Source organism: Heptranchias perlo, chromosome 22, assembly GCF_035084215.1.
Source record: "Heptranchias perlo isolate sHepPer1 chromosome 22, sHepPer1.hap1, whole genome shotgun sequence".
Classification (NCBI taxonomy): domain Eukaryota; kingdom Metazoa; phylum Chordata; class Chondrichthyes; order Hexanchiformes; family Hexanchidae; genus Heptranchias; species Heptranchias perlo.
Genome location: NC_090346.1, coordinates 39,768,817 through 39,783,704, shown reverse-complemented (window position 1 = coordinate 39,783,704; position 14,888 = coordinate 39,768,817). Strand labels below are relative to the sequence as shown.

At 39.0% G+C, this 14,888-nt stretch overlaps 1 protein-coding gene across 1 annotated transcript in view; it reads left to right on the top strand.

Annotated features, from left to right (window-relative positions):
• The first annotated feature begins 676 nt into the window (after positions 1-676).
• The window catches only part of atf7ip2 (activating transcription factor 7 interacting protein 2), a 39,034-nt gene continuing 24,822 nt past the window's right edge, over positions 677-14,888 (top strand). The window contains exons 1-6 of the mRNA XM_068003753.1: positions 677-744; positions 6,022-7,028; positions 9,435-9,580; positions 12,635-12,772; positions 13,381-13,464; positions 13,652-13,884. Of these exons, the coding sequence (XP_067859854.1) occupies positions 6,032-7,028; positions 9,435-9,580; positions 12,635-12,772; positions 13,381-13,464; positions 13,652-13,884 (1,598 nt within the window). The 5' untranslated portion in view covers positions 677-744; positions 6,022-6,031. The remainder of the gene's footprint in view (positions 745-6,021; positions 7,029-9,434; positions 9,581-12,634; positions 12,773-13,380; positions 13,465-13,651; positions 13,885-14,888) is intronic.

Genomic DNA, 14,888 nt, shown 5'->3' with positions numbered 1-14,888 from the left:
ACTCTGCATGGCAGCTGTTTGAGCTTGCTGCAAAGGCTGGTGACACTGACTTCCTTTTGTGAAGGCCCGGCTGCAGCATCCCTGTAGGCAGCCATACTGTCCAAGGTAAACTGCAGTGTGCTGGCTTAATACCAGATGACACCACACATGCTGGAAGCGTAAGTGGAACCTCCATTCTTTCAGTTATAGTACTGTTGCGATCGGGGGGGTGAGGGAGGGTGGATCGGGGCCTCGGAGGAGATTGGGGAGTGGGTGAGTCAGGGATTGTTGGTCAGCTGGCCTGGATCTCAGAACCGAGGTGGGAGAGATTGGGGGCCTGGATCTCTGGAACGGCGGTCATCGGGATGCTGATTTTGGTGAGTACTTTTTTATTTAGACTATGCTTAAGTTTGGTTTTCCCTGAGGTGCTGGCTGCCTCGGGGCAAATCAGTGTTGCGGAATGGACTTGAAGCAGGCTTGGCCCCATTTTTGTATTTGCAAAGGCCCTAACGCTTGCTTCAGGCGTGGGTAAATGACGCCTCTTGCTTGTCCTCGCCCAATATGACTGGTAGTGCAGTTCCGGTCTGAAGTGTACGTGCGCTTCCTGCTCGCCAGTCTGCGACTTATGAAATTTCAACTGTATACATGATAAACCATGTGATTAATTTTAATTTTCTTCCCTCTTAAAATAGGCTACCAGGAGCCAAATCTGGAAGGATTTTGAACATTTTTGCTAATGAACATTTATATGCTTTCAAAACAAAGGTAAAGTAGTATTTTTTTTTGACCTGCCAGAAAGGAATCTATCAGTACGTAAAATTGAAAAAAATACTGAAGTATAGAAGAATAGCGCATTAAAAATTTGAAAAAATAATTAAATTCTAGCATATTACTGTATGAGTTAAATAGTTCCTTGTACTTGTAATGCTTTCCAATTGACTGTTACTGTAACGCATAGAAATTTTCTACAGTGTACCCTGTCTTACTAAATTCAACACTAAGGGGATTTTCCTCACACGCCTGTTCTGTATTAGACATTAGCTCCTGATTGTGGTAGAATTTTCATGGTTTCTTACTGTCAACTTTTGAACATATTCAGGCCAGAGTACATATTTCATGGGCTATATTGCATGGTCTCTGCTACAAGATAATTCACAGTGGAACTATAGTATTGTAGATAATGAGCAATTTCCATGGTGCTAATAAGACTGGGTAACAGCCTCAAAATGATGCTAACAGCTTTGTATTGGAGAAGAAAGTGGGAGGGAGTAAATGAGAAGTAAAGACGAGAGCAAGAAATGGAAACTTTATAAAAACACGTATATAGAATGGAGGAGGTGGAATGAGTTCTGGCTTACTTTAATGGTTGGTGACTTCAACTGGAAGGATCCAACTGCAGTTGGTTGGAAAAGCCAGAGGAGCATGCTGCATGGGTCTTAACGAAGACCTTAATGATTTTAAATAGAACCAAGCTTTCTAAATATTGTACAGATAATTGATGTTCTACTTGGAAAATTGTTTGCAATTTTGGACACACTGCCTTAAAAAGGACATTGATATAGTGGAGAGGATTAAAAGAAGAGCAGTAAGGATTACCCAAGTTATGCACAGACTCTTAGCACTGGACTGATTTTCACTGGTGGGTGGGGAAAGATTGAGACTAACTTAATCTAGGTCTTCCAAATGCTGAGAGGCATAGATAGGTACAAGTGTTTAACTTGGACTCTGAACGTAGAACTGGAGAAACAAGTGTGATAAATAAACCACTTTTCAAAGTATCATAGTAGGTACAGCACAGGAGGAGGCCATTCGGCCCTTCGTGCCTGTGCTGGCTCTTTGAAAGAGCTATCCAATTAGTCCCATAGCCCTGTAAATGTTTCCCTTCAAGTATTTATCCAACTCCCTTTTTGAAAGTTACTATTGAACCTGCTTCCATCACCCTTTTCAGGCAGTGCGTTCCGGATCATTATGAATCACTGCGTTTTTTTTTAAAGTTTCCTCAAGTCAGCTCTGGCTCTTCTGCCGATCACCTTAAATCTATGTCCTCTGTTTACCGACCCTTCTGCCACTGAAAACAGTTTCTCCTTATTTACTCTATCAAAACCATTCATGATTTTGAACACCGCTATTAAATCTCCCCTTAACCTTCTCTGTTCGAAGAAGAACCCCAGCTTCTCCAGTCTCTCCACATAACTGAAGTCCCTCATCCCTGGAACCATTCTAGTAAATCTCTTCCACATCCTCTGAGGCCTTGACATCTTTCCTAAAGTGTGGTGCCCAGAATTGGACACAATACCCCAGCTGAGGCCTAACCAGCATTTTATAAAGCTTTAGCCTAACTTCCTTGCTTTTGTACTCTATATGCCTCTATTAATAAAGCCCAGGATCCCATATGTTTTTTTTTAACAGCCTTCTCCATTTGTCCTGCCACCTTCAAAGATTTGTGTATGTGCAGCCCCAGGTCTCTCTGTTCCTGCATCCCCATTTAGTTTATGTTGCCTCTCCTCATTCTTCCTGCCAAAATGCAACACTTCACACTTATAGGTGTTAAATTTCATCTGCCATGGTCTGCCCATCTCACCAATCTGTCTATATCTCCACGTTTATTACATTTGAGTTTTGTGTCATCTGCAAACTTTGAAATTATACCCAAGTCCAGGTCATTAATGTACATCAAAAAGAACAGTGGCCCTAATACTGACCCCTGGACAACATTACTGTATACTTCCCTCCAGTCTGAGAAACAACTGTTCACCACTACTCTCTGCTTTCTGACCCCTAGCCAATTTTGCATTCATGCTGCCACTGACCCTTTAATCCCATGGGCTTTAATTTTGCTAACAAATCTATTATGTGATACTTTTAGCCTTTTTTGAAAGTCAATAAACACATCAACTGCACTACCCTCTCCATTAGAATCATAGAATCGTTGCAGCACAGAAGGAGGCCATTCGGCCCATCGAGCCCGCATCCACTCTTTGTAAGAGCAATTCAGTTAGTCCCATTCCTCCGCTCTAACCCCATTGCCTTACTTCATCAAATAACTCAATCACGTTAGTCAAACACAATTTTCCTTTAACAAATCTGTGCTGGCTTTCATTTATTAGCCCATACTTTTCCAAGTGCTAATTTATTTTGTCCCGGATTATTGTCTCTAAAAGTTTCCTCTCCACCGACATTAGGCTGACTGGCCTGAAATTGCTGGGTTTATCCCTCTTTTTTGAATATTTGCAGTCCTCTGGCACCATCCCCATATTGTAGCCAGAGCCTCTGCAATTTCCACCCTTACTTCCCTCAGTAACCTAGGATGCATCCCATCTGGACAGGGTGATTTTTCTACTTTGAGTACTGCCAACCTTTTAAGTACCTCCTTTATTTTTTATCCTATCCAATACCGCTACTACCTCCTCCTTTACTGATACAATGGCAGCATCCTCTTCTCTAGTGAAGACTGATGCAAAATACTCATTTAGTACCTCAGCCATACCCTCTGCCTCCACAAGAAGAGTTCCTTTTTTGTCCCTAAATTGGACCCACGCTTCCTTTTGACTACCCTTTTACTATTTATGTTTATAAAAGACTTTTGGATTCCCTTTTATGTTAGCCACGAATCTATTTTCATACTCTCTCTTTGCCAATGATTATTATGTTAATAATTGATATTCTGTGATGTTGCACAGGGACAGTCAAGACCACGTCTAGTCTTTAAGTGAAGCAAGGTTAGAGGAGAGGGCATAATTGCACCTGCACCGCAGATGTAATTCAGTGCTCATTTTAAAGTCATGCATTCTATCCTCGTTTTTATATAATACTTTGATTTTATATTTGTTATGGTTAAATAGCAAGAATTGAACAGTTTGGGAAATGCACATAGACTTACAATTTTTTTTATATATAGATTGGCTTCATTCTCTTCGTAGGCCTAGTTATCTTCCGTGTAGCTGGTGCCGGCTGCCTCAGGGCGAACCAATCTTGCAGTAGGGGCCTCAAACAGGTCAGACCCTTATTTGGATATGCATAGGGCCTAATGCTTGTTTCAGACGTGAGCACTGCACGACGATTTTTTTGGCCTTTTTCAATATGGCAGGCAACCCACTTCCAGCTCTTAATGAGCATGCGCTTCCTGCCCACCATATTGGAGGACGTTCAACATCTGAAAAATGGGCACTGCGCTGCCAGATTTCATGGCCATTATGTCTGTGACATACATCCAAGTGAGGAGCTACGCTCTTCAAATACTACAACAATTTGCATTTACTAAGCACCTTTTAACACAGTAAGACGTCACAGGAGCGATTATCAAACAAAATACAAGCATCTTGTGGGTTCTGAGATGCTTATTTAAATTTCTTTTGTCGTGGCCATATTTTGGAAGTATAACCTCATCTGTCTCGTCCCAATTGAATAAGCCATCAGGGACCTTGCAGCAGGACCAGTTCATGTTAAAATTTAGTGCAGCAAATATGACTCTTATTTTCGACTTCTGAGGAGTAATAGTTAACTGCTGTAAATGTACAGTGAGTCATTACTACTGTTCCTTACCTATTTTCTGTTCACTAAATCTTTTTTTGGCCGTTTTAGTCTAGTGAAATGTTTATTCTTCCAAAGTCGAGAAACAGCACATGGACTAAACCAGTAAGCCAAAGTACACCGACTTGAGGTTTCCTGTTCAACCCATGGGTTCACTACAAATTACCTAGACATTGAGCAGGTAAAGGTACAGGCTGGTTTGCAGGGGGTGTTTGCCTACATGAATAGTCTGAAATGCTAAACCTGAGAAAAATATCTTGAATGAAATCCTATCACCAAACTAAATTAATGAACTTCAAATGTGGCCAGACAATACATTTCCTTCCCCCTCCCTCAAAGTAATGCATATGTGGAACAGACTCCCAAGAAAAACAGTTAATATTATAGTAACTGATTCTTTCCAAAAAAAATGATTAAGCATCTCGTTAAGTATGTGATTATGCTTATCATCAAATACTCTATTTGGATATACTGGTTTTTGCACTGCTGGGACCATGTGTCATCACCCTATCTAAGTTGTAGTTAGCTCATCTTCCAATTCTTTTTCTGTCAGCTTGGGTTTTCCAGTGCCTGTAGGTCTTCCACTTTTCCTTCATATCGTTAACTTTCAGACTTTTCATCTAACCCAGGCTTGGCATCATCCAGTCAATACTTTCTGATTTATTTTATGTTTGCTTCAACTCTTTTTCAATCATAGTTGGTGCCTTCCACTACGGGCCTTAGTTCTTCACCCACATTTCTTGCATTTTAACAAAAAAGGTCTGGAAAGCAGCATACAAGATTTGCATAATGGGAGTTTTTCTTAAATATCTTTAGTTGGGAGACATTCCCCAGAACTTTTCCTCAGGTGATTGAATAATTGGGGTAGAATGGGTGATAGGACAGATTGTATATAGTCTGTGGAAGGAGGTGCAGTGACAATTTGGAAGTTACCTATCTAAAGAGTAAGACATCAGCAATGGAAAAGACAAGACACTGTCCTCTGTTTTGTTTCCAATAGCACTGTTTTATAAATGGGAGAAAATTATATGGTTAATTGGCAATATTAATCTGACTTTTAATGGAATATTCCACACTTACTGCCAGAAGCAATATCTTATTGCTATTGCTTGGTTGGGGGGGGGGGGGGAACAGTTGAATACTGTTGGTTGTATAGATTTGCAACCATGTGCAACACAGGTCCTGATTACTGCTCTGACATAATACATTAGGTTCACTGCACTGAGCAATTAAGACCTACTTAATTTTGGAACATTTTATACTTTGGATAATTATTATATAAATGGAATAAGAATTCTCACTGGTTATTTATAGGCTTATTTGAAATCCATTTGAATTTTAGTTACATAATCCACTTGGATATCTCTTATATCAAAGATACCTTGGGTACATGCTGAAAAATTGCACACAGGTTAGAATTTAATACTTGTAGAAGAATCCTAATAGTTGCCCTCATTAATATCTACAGTATTTATAATCCTATTACCCAGTTTATTTTTTTGAATATTGTAGATAACCAGATATGGATGTTACAAATATTGCTCCAAGGAAGGTTTTCAGAGCAAAGAAAACCCTTCGAGTAAGTGACCGGCAGCAGTGGGAAACATTACTCAGAAGAAGACATCACAGTGAAAATGAACAACACTTTAAAGCATGTGATCATCAGGAAAACCATTTGCAGGGTATGGATGCAGAAGGCATAGATGGTGATAAATCTGATGAACACTTTATTTTAAAACGTGCAAATATTGATCTGCCGAAATTTGAACTAAACCAGAGTGCAACATTTCATCACAAAAATGAGGTCATTAAGGCCAAGTTCAAAAAGTCTGCTGACATCTGTACAACGGAAAAACACCTTGAGAATGCGTGTTTAGAAGGTCAAGAAGACATTCAGTCCAATGGTCACCTTGAAACTAAAAAACAATGTGCTCAGAAAAAGGAATATCAGAGTATTAGTTTGGTGAGAAAGGTTATAAACTCACCCTCGAAAACCGCTGATCAAAATATAACTGCTACAAATGGTAGTGCCATTCATATTTCTTCATATGTATTAAAAGAGAAGGTCTTTGACAGAGCTTCTAAACCCTATTCAACCAAAGTTCCTGAACAGCTGGACCAGAAAAACTGTGTGAAGTCCATCAGTTTAGATAAGAAGTGGGATGTTGCGCCAGTCCTCAGCATTATTGGTGTTGAAGATCTTAAATTTGTTTCTTCAGACCCTAATAATAAAACCAGTAACCTAAAGAAAATAAAGAATTCCATTGTTCCTATTTTAGAAAAGATGTCCAATGAGGCCCATGACAACATGATGTATAATGTGCAATTGTCAGCATTGCATGTTACTCAAAATGTAAATGACAAGGTTGAAGAAAAAGTACAAAATGGAAGTCAAAATTTCTCTGTTTTGAAATACCTTAATGAAGAGAAATCCCAGACAGATGAATCCAGATTTCTGACTGACGATCAAGAGGAGATTGAATGCAGCACAATTTTACTAAAGGAGATGAAAAGCTCTGGTGAGTAAATTGGAATTTTATAATTCTATGGCCGGTGTTGTCATAACATACTGGAATACTTTGGGTTAGAGCAAGGTCTATCATTATGACTTCTCAAATATAAATTGCTAGTTTATTTCTGTTGCTAGTTGATTTGTGGTGGCATTGCTCATGAGTGGAAGTAAAAACATATTTGTCTCTTTGTGTGACTGCCCCTCTGCATTTTTTTTTGTAACTTCCCTTCTGCTTTTTCTTTTTCTCTTCCTCTTGAGTTCAGACAATTGACAGCACTGACACTCCCGAGTTCAGATAACGCAAAGCGTTAACAATCCCAAATGCTAATATTTGAGGTGGTAACGTGCAGTGCCAACAGTAGAGGAGCCATACTGCGTTAATGCTAGCACACATGACCACAGAAAGTACGTACCTGACTGGAAAAGGTGGCGTGGTTTCTTATTTCTCTTCTTTGAGAAGGGAACGGATTGAGGTTATGCTGAAGTGTGTTAGATTTTTCCCTAACTGTGAATGCATGATTAGTATGGGGACACTCGCTTGCGTTGAGAATATCGAAGGTTTTTTTGCAATACAGGAGATTGCTCTTGGGAATCACAGGCAACATACACTACACAGTTCCACCTCTTCACTCCTAGAGCTGCTCTGCTAGTTGGTTTATGTGCATCTATGAATGCTGCATATCCTCCTTCCATTGCTCATTCTCTTCCTCACTCAAAAAAGGGAGATCACAGGATGAATATGGATCATAGAATCATAGAAGTTCACAACATGGAAACAGGCCCTTCAGCCCAACATGTCCATGTCGCCCAGTTTATACCACTAAGCTAGTCCCAATTGCCTGCACTTGGCCCATATCCCTCTATACCCATCTTACCCACGAGGCCTGCTTTGAATCATGCGTTCATCCCTCTGTGTGAAGAATGATTTTTTTGATATGAGTCCTAAATTTCAATGTATGTCCTTTTGTCCTACACTGGGGATCTGTCTTATTGCTCTTTGTACTGACCCCAGCATATTAGTACCTTAACGACCATCAATGCACAAGGCAGTCAAGGTGTGGTCTGAGCAGCAGATTGTTCACTTTGATCACAACCTCCTCTGAAGTAAAGGCTCAGACATCCATATGAAAACCGCCCATTTCTCGGTGTTGTAGAAGTGGTCTGGCAAGTGAAATAGGGCAAGGGCCCTTGGCTGAAATTCCACCTCAAAATTAGCCACATTGATTTCTGCCATGATTTTCCTCCTGTGGCCCTGATCGTTCTGCTGGCAGTGAAGAGAGGGCACAGAAACACTTTGAATGTATTGATACAGGACTCATAAGATAACAAGTGGCATAGCATGAATGTCATGGATTTAATAGATAAAGGATGGACAAAACTAACAAATTGGCATGCCATTAATTTCATAGCATTATCTTGAACATAGCATTGTTTTGGACGTAGCATTGTCTTGCAACAGGATACACCAAACAAAGGACACAGGATGGACTTTGGACTTGGTTTGATACACAGGATTCCCTGGAACATGGCACTGTATTCCAGGTATTACTGCAGGTCTCTAAATATCCCCACCTGAGCAATGCACACAAAGCCCTGCCACACACACTTCAGAATATCATCCAGGAAGAACAGCCGCAAAACGGAGTGACATCATCGGACCTACTGAAAACTGGAAGTGGCCACACTGTCGCTAATCACTCCATTAAATATTTTAAGTGCAATGAAAACATTTCAGTTTACACAATTCTTTACTGTAGACTTTTTATTTCATCTTTGATAATTTTAGCTTGCTATTTGTGCAGTGAAAGAATTATTTCTAACATCCCTAAAGAAGTCTTCCAATATCTACTTACTCAAGTTAGGAAAGCAAATGGAAGGGGAATGGAACTTGAGTTATAAAAAATTCAATTTCTTTCATTACCTTGCACTCTATCTGGTTATGATGCATATTCCTGAGCTGTTTCTCCTTGTGGTAAAAGCACATGTGGTCATTAATTATGTCATTTGGGTTGCTTTTCCTAGTAAGAATTTTAGATTAATGAGGATTTTAGTTTATTTTGTAAATCCTCTTCCTCTTCCACTTCCCCCCCCCCCCCCGGTCCCCGTCCCTCTAGTACCTTCCCCATGGTAACAATGATGTAACAACATGTTTCACACAAACATTTAAGTTATTGAATTCATTGTTTAAGATGTCATAATAAGTTGGCAACCAAGATGCTCTAGGTCAGTGACCACAGAATGTTCTCAACCCAGAAATTAAAAAGAAGTAAAAGGTATTGCCAGCAATCAAAATAAAGATAATAATTAAATGAAAGGATTGATCAATATTAGATTCCCCTTTTTTAGTGAGGAAAATATTACATTCACTAAAATTGTACTTTTTTATAATTTTAAAATATATTAATTCCTTAAGACCAAGTTCTAAGAAAGAGGATCCATTCAAGAAGTGAAGAAAAAAATAAACGAGTCAAGACTTCAGAGGATGACAAAATTGACCATCTCAACTTAAGTTCCAAAAACCAAAGTGCAGAAACTACAAGAAAGATATCTTTGGAAGAGGTGATCTTTGTTTTTATCCATTTTGGAATTGGGGATATTACAGTGTTGGTTTAAGAGTTTAAGGGAAATGAACGTACTAAAGAATAAACTAAAATGGTTAGATAACCAACATCTTCCAATCCTCAAATATGGGGACTGTGCCGAAGGATTGCAAATGTTACACCCTTGTTCAAAAAAAGGGGAGCGGGATAAACCCAGCAATTACAGGCCAGTCAGCCTAACGTCAGTGGTGGGGAAACTGAGACAATAATCCGGGACAAAATTAATTGGCACTTTGAAAAATATGGGCGAATAAATGAAAGTCAGACTGATATGTTAAAGGAAAATAGTGTTTGACTAACTTAATTGAGTGAGTTCTTTGAAGTAAAGGAGCGGGTTGATGTGTATATGGCCTTTCAAAAGGCATTTGATAAAGTACCACATAATAGACTTGTTAGCAAAATTAAACCCCTTGGGATTAAAATGATAGTAGCAACGTTGTTAAAAAATTGGCTAAGGGACAGAAAGCAAAGAGTAGTAGTGAACGGTTGTTTTTCGGACTGGAGAGAATTATATAGTGGTGTTCCCTAGGGGTCAATGTTAGGACGATTGTTCTTTTTGATATATATTAATGACCTGGACTTGGATATAGAGGGTATAATTTCAAAGTTTGCAGATGACCTGAAACTCTGAAATGTAGTAAACAATGTGGAGGATAGTGACAGACTGGTGAAATGGGCAGACACATGACACATGAAATTTAATGCAGAGAAATGTGAAGTGATATATTTTGGTCGGAAGAATGAGGAGAGGCAATATAACCTAAATAGTGCAATTTTAAAGGGGGTGCAGCAACAGTGGGACCTGGGGGTGCACCTACACAAATCATTGAAGGTGACAGGACAAGTTGATATGGCTGCTCTTTTTTTAAAAAAAAAGCGTATGGGATCCTGGGCTTTGTTACTAGAAGCATGGAGTACAAAAGCAAGGAAGTTATGCTAAACCTTTATAAATCACCACTGATTAGACCTCAAATTGAGTATTGTGTTCAATTCTTGGTACCACACTTTAGGAAGGATGTCAAGGTCTCCTTAGAACAGAGAAAGTTAAGGGGGGATTTGATAGAGGTGTTCAAGATCATGAATGGTTTTGATAGTGAATAAGGAGAAACTGTTTCCAGTGGCAGAAGGGTCAGTAACCAGAGGACACAGATTTACGGTAATCGGCAAAAGAGCCAGAAGCAACTTGAGGAAACACTTTTTTTTTAATGCAGCGAGTTGTAATGATCTGGAATGCACTGCCTTGAAAGGGTGGTGGAAGCAGATTCAATAGTAACTTTCAAAAGGGAATTAGATAAATACTTGAAGGGAAAAAATTTACAGGGCTATGGGGAAAGAGCAGAGGAATGGGACTAATTGGATAGCTCTTTCAAAGAGCCAGCATAGGCACGACGGGCCGAATGGCTGCTTCCTGTGCTTTACCTACTATGATTACATGTTTCTCCAAAGCATGTTTCAAAGGATCATTTTAGCTAATAATTTGCTTCATTAAATTTTTGTGGTCTGTTTCATTTTAGCAGGAAATGTCTCCAGTACATTTTTATTAAAATATTGATGTTCTTTCAGTTAATGTGAGTTTAAAAATTGGATTGCAGTAGGGAAATGAATTTTAATCTAGGATGGTACTATAAACCTGGTTAATTTCAGTTTTAGGTTAATTCAGCATTAATAAATTTGATACACAGCTTAGGTTATAGATTGCTGTGTCAATGAATGTATACAGTGATACATCAGGGACGATTTCACGAATGTGCACTACCGACGAGAAGCTTTACCTTATGGTTGGACATATTAGGAAACTGCCGATGCACTAACCACGATATACCAATATGCACAAGCAAGGCTCTTCGCCAGTAACGTACACATTTTTAAAGTCAGTTCTATTTTATTAATTCAATGTGTTACTCTGAGCTTTTTTTTCCCTCCACAGTATAGTACTGCTGTGGTCATCTTCCACATACTGCAGTAATGAACCCAGATTGTCAACAGAGACACAGTTTAAGACTTTAACACCAAGGCTGCGCTCGTGCTGTTATCCTTCCTGTGTTATGTAAAGCACCCTTGGTCTGATACGTCAGTCCTTTTCCTTGTTGTGGCATTCCACACAAGCAGGACTGAGATCACCATTGTTTTTCCTGGTCTGAAACTGCCTTATTTTTGCTTTTGGCTTGAAATTATCCACCTACTCTGAACAATGTTTAAAATGTCACTGGGCTGTTGTGATTGTGATGGTAGATGACCACTCCAGTTATTGCATATTGTCTCCTTGGGTTTCTCCCACACTCAACAGAACTGTCTTCAGTGATTCGTGTGAAACTAATTTATCCACAGCATAGCAGAGGAGGCAGTTACCGCCAGCTTTTAGTATCCCTTACACAGGGAGAATAGGTGAAATTAATGATCAAATATGGAAATAACTGAGCAGCTGACATCAGATACCTTTTATCTACATTCGTGGTGATGGAGAGAATTCTTGTTCTCTATGAAATACTGACCAAAATAATCACCTCCAAATTAGATGCAATTGTCCCAAACTGTTTCACCAGACAAAACCAGCTGTACCCACAGTTATCAAACAGGGAACTTCCTCATTCTTTGGATTCAGTTAAACCTGCACATACAGAAGTCCCACCTGCCTGCCCTTTTTGTCCTCCTGATCTGGCTCATTTGGATGTTTTAATTCCTCTTTATCAACTTGGTCTCTATCTCACCACCTTCTTTTAAAAGAGCTAATGTTACTTCCAGAATCAGGCCCTGGAAAATTTTGGAAGCACAGGAGGGAGAGAATAAGAACATCATGAGCAAAATTGTTCCTGTATTATGCAAAATGGACAGTGTCTTAGAGATTTTCCCTGATTTGGATGATGCCAGTTCATTTGTACAAGGATGTTGGAAGAATGAGAAAGACCATACCTACTGTAGATAATTAATATTGCTTAATGTTTTGGTTAAACTTAGAGCTGTGCTTTGATTTCCTATATGGGCAAATCAGGAATTCATTCAAATTTGTCGTTAGATCCAGAAAATGCTTCACAGAAAGATGGTCACTGAATTTAGTAGTGATATTTTGGGCAACAAACTTGAAGAATTAGCAAAAAGAATTGAAAATATTGACTGCAGGCAAAGGCATGAAGAACTAGCTAAAAGTATTCAGGTAAGGTTTTAAAACCTAACTTGGTGTGTGACATTTTGAACAATATTTTTCTTAATGTGTTGTAAAAAAATTGTGACATCTAAAATTCCATTGAGGATGGACATACATTAATTTATACCAGTGATATTGTTTGTTTTTTCCCCACGTAAGTGCGCAGTTATTTGTATTCACGTCCAGCTTAGACAGAAGGGATAAATGTCTGTCTTTTTTTGGATCAGTTGTCCAGTGGGCCAATACTATCCAGTTGCAAGTGGACTGAAAGCCACAGTACTACACTGCTTTTGAATGTAGTACTAAAATAGTGGTCTGTGAAAAATGTGGCAGACCTATATTGAAATTTTTGACACGGGGATAATTTTCTAAACCTGGAAATTCTAGGTACAAAATTCAGTCTTTTTATTCTCTGCCTCCCTGTAGAAACTTCAGGTTTTTTTTGTTGGATATACACCCAGTTCCTTTAAGAAATATTTCCACCTTCCCTTCTGCTGGAACTTTGACCTCCTATTGTATATAGGTTTCATGCTATTGTCACTGTTTTAAAACCAGTATTAAGAAATACAAGCTACTAATATAAAATCTGATTTATTCCCATTTATTTTTGCACACAGACTAGAATAAAACGATTGGAAAGAAAAGTAAAAACTGCTTTGCAGACTGTCAACACAGTGTCACTCAGAAAGAAACCAGAGCAGGTACAAAATGATCTTCAGCCAGTAACACAGTTTTTACTTAAATATAACAAACCTAATTTTACATTAATTTAGTGCAAAAAGTACAAACTACTTTCATATTCATATTACAAAGTAGTGAAATAATTTTTCTTTGGATTGCAGCTATAACCATTCTCAACAATTTTTCTCTTTTTTAATACTGATATAGAATTCTTCTGCAATATGTTCATTACCATCACTACAACAACCTGAGATGGCAAATGTGGAGCAATATGTTACCACTGCAGTAAATTCAAACAATGCATTGGAACCCGAGTCACTTGCAGAACACGTGGATTCATCTATAGCACTTACAATTCTATCAGACCAGTCCTCACAGCCATTGCTCCAGAAAACTCCAGATTATTCTAATTATGAACTGAACTTGCAGTTATATGGAAGGTATCGTTTCATTTAGGTATAAAAATGAATTTGATAGGATTGCAAGACTTATTGTGTTTAGAATTATGTGCTTTCACCTAAAGTACGTGGTTTTTAGCAGTGTACCAACATCAATAGCAAAGATGGAAATAGTCAAGCTGATATACTATTAACTGTTCTAAAGTTCAAGTTTGGGGTGTTTTGTACAAAGATGTTATGGTGACAAAAAGTTATGCTCTGTCTTCTGCTTTAGCACTACCCTGATGCTTTCATTCTATACCTTCCTGTGAGTCTCTGGTGTTGATGCCAAGGCTTTGACACCAATCAATAAGTTTACCATTCAGGAAAATTGTTTGTTTTTTGGCGTGCTATGTTCATCCACTTGCCTTCATTATGAAGGGGAAATACTTTCTCAGTATCAGTGTCTGTTAGTAAAGTCTTTTGCAGTACCTCAATACCAATGACATTGGTAATTAAGGTCCCAAAGATGTGGTCAGAGTAACAACAACCACCTGCATAGATATATGATGCCTTTAACTTAGTAAAACATCCCAAGGCACTTCACAGGAGCATAATCAGACAAAAATTGTACAAGCTAAAGAAGGAAACGTTGGGACAGATGACCAAAAACTTGGTCAAAGAGGTAAGTTTTAAGCAGTGTCTTTAAAGGGGCAGCATACTAGGCCCAACTATCATCAGCTGCTGCATCAATGACCTTCTCGTGTAGCTCACCACCACCACCTTCTCAAGGGCAATTAGGGATGGGCAATCAACACTGGCCTTGCCAGCGACACCCACATTCCATGAATGAATTTTTAAAAAATCATAACGTCAGAAGTGGGGCTGCTCGCTGACGATTGCAGTGTTCAACTCCATTCACAGTCCCTCAGAAAATTAAGTAGTCCATGCCCACGTGCAGCAAGACCTGGACAACATACAGGTTTGGCTGATCAATTTCAAGTAACATTTGCACCAGACAAGTTTGAGACTATGACCATCTCCAACAACAGAGCCTAACCACCTCC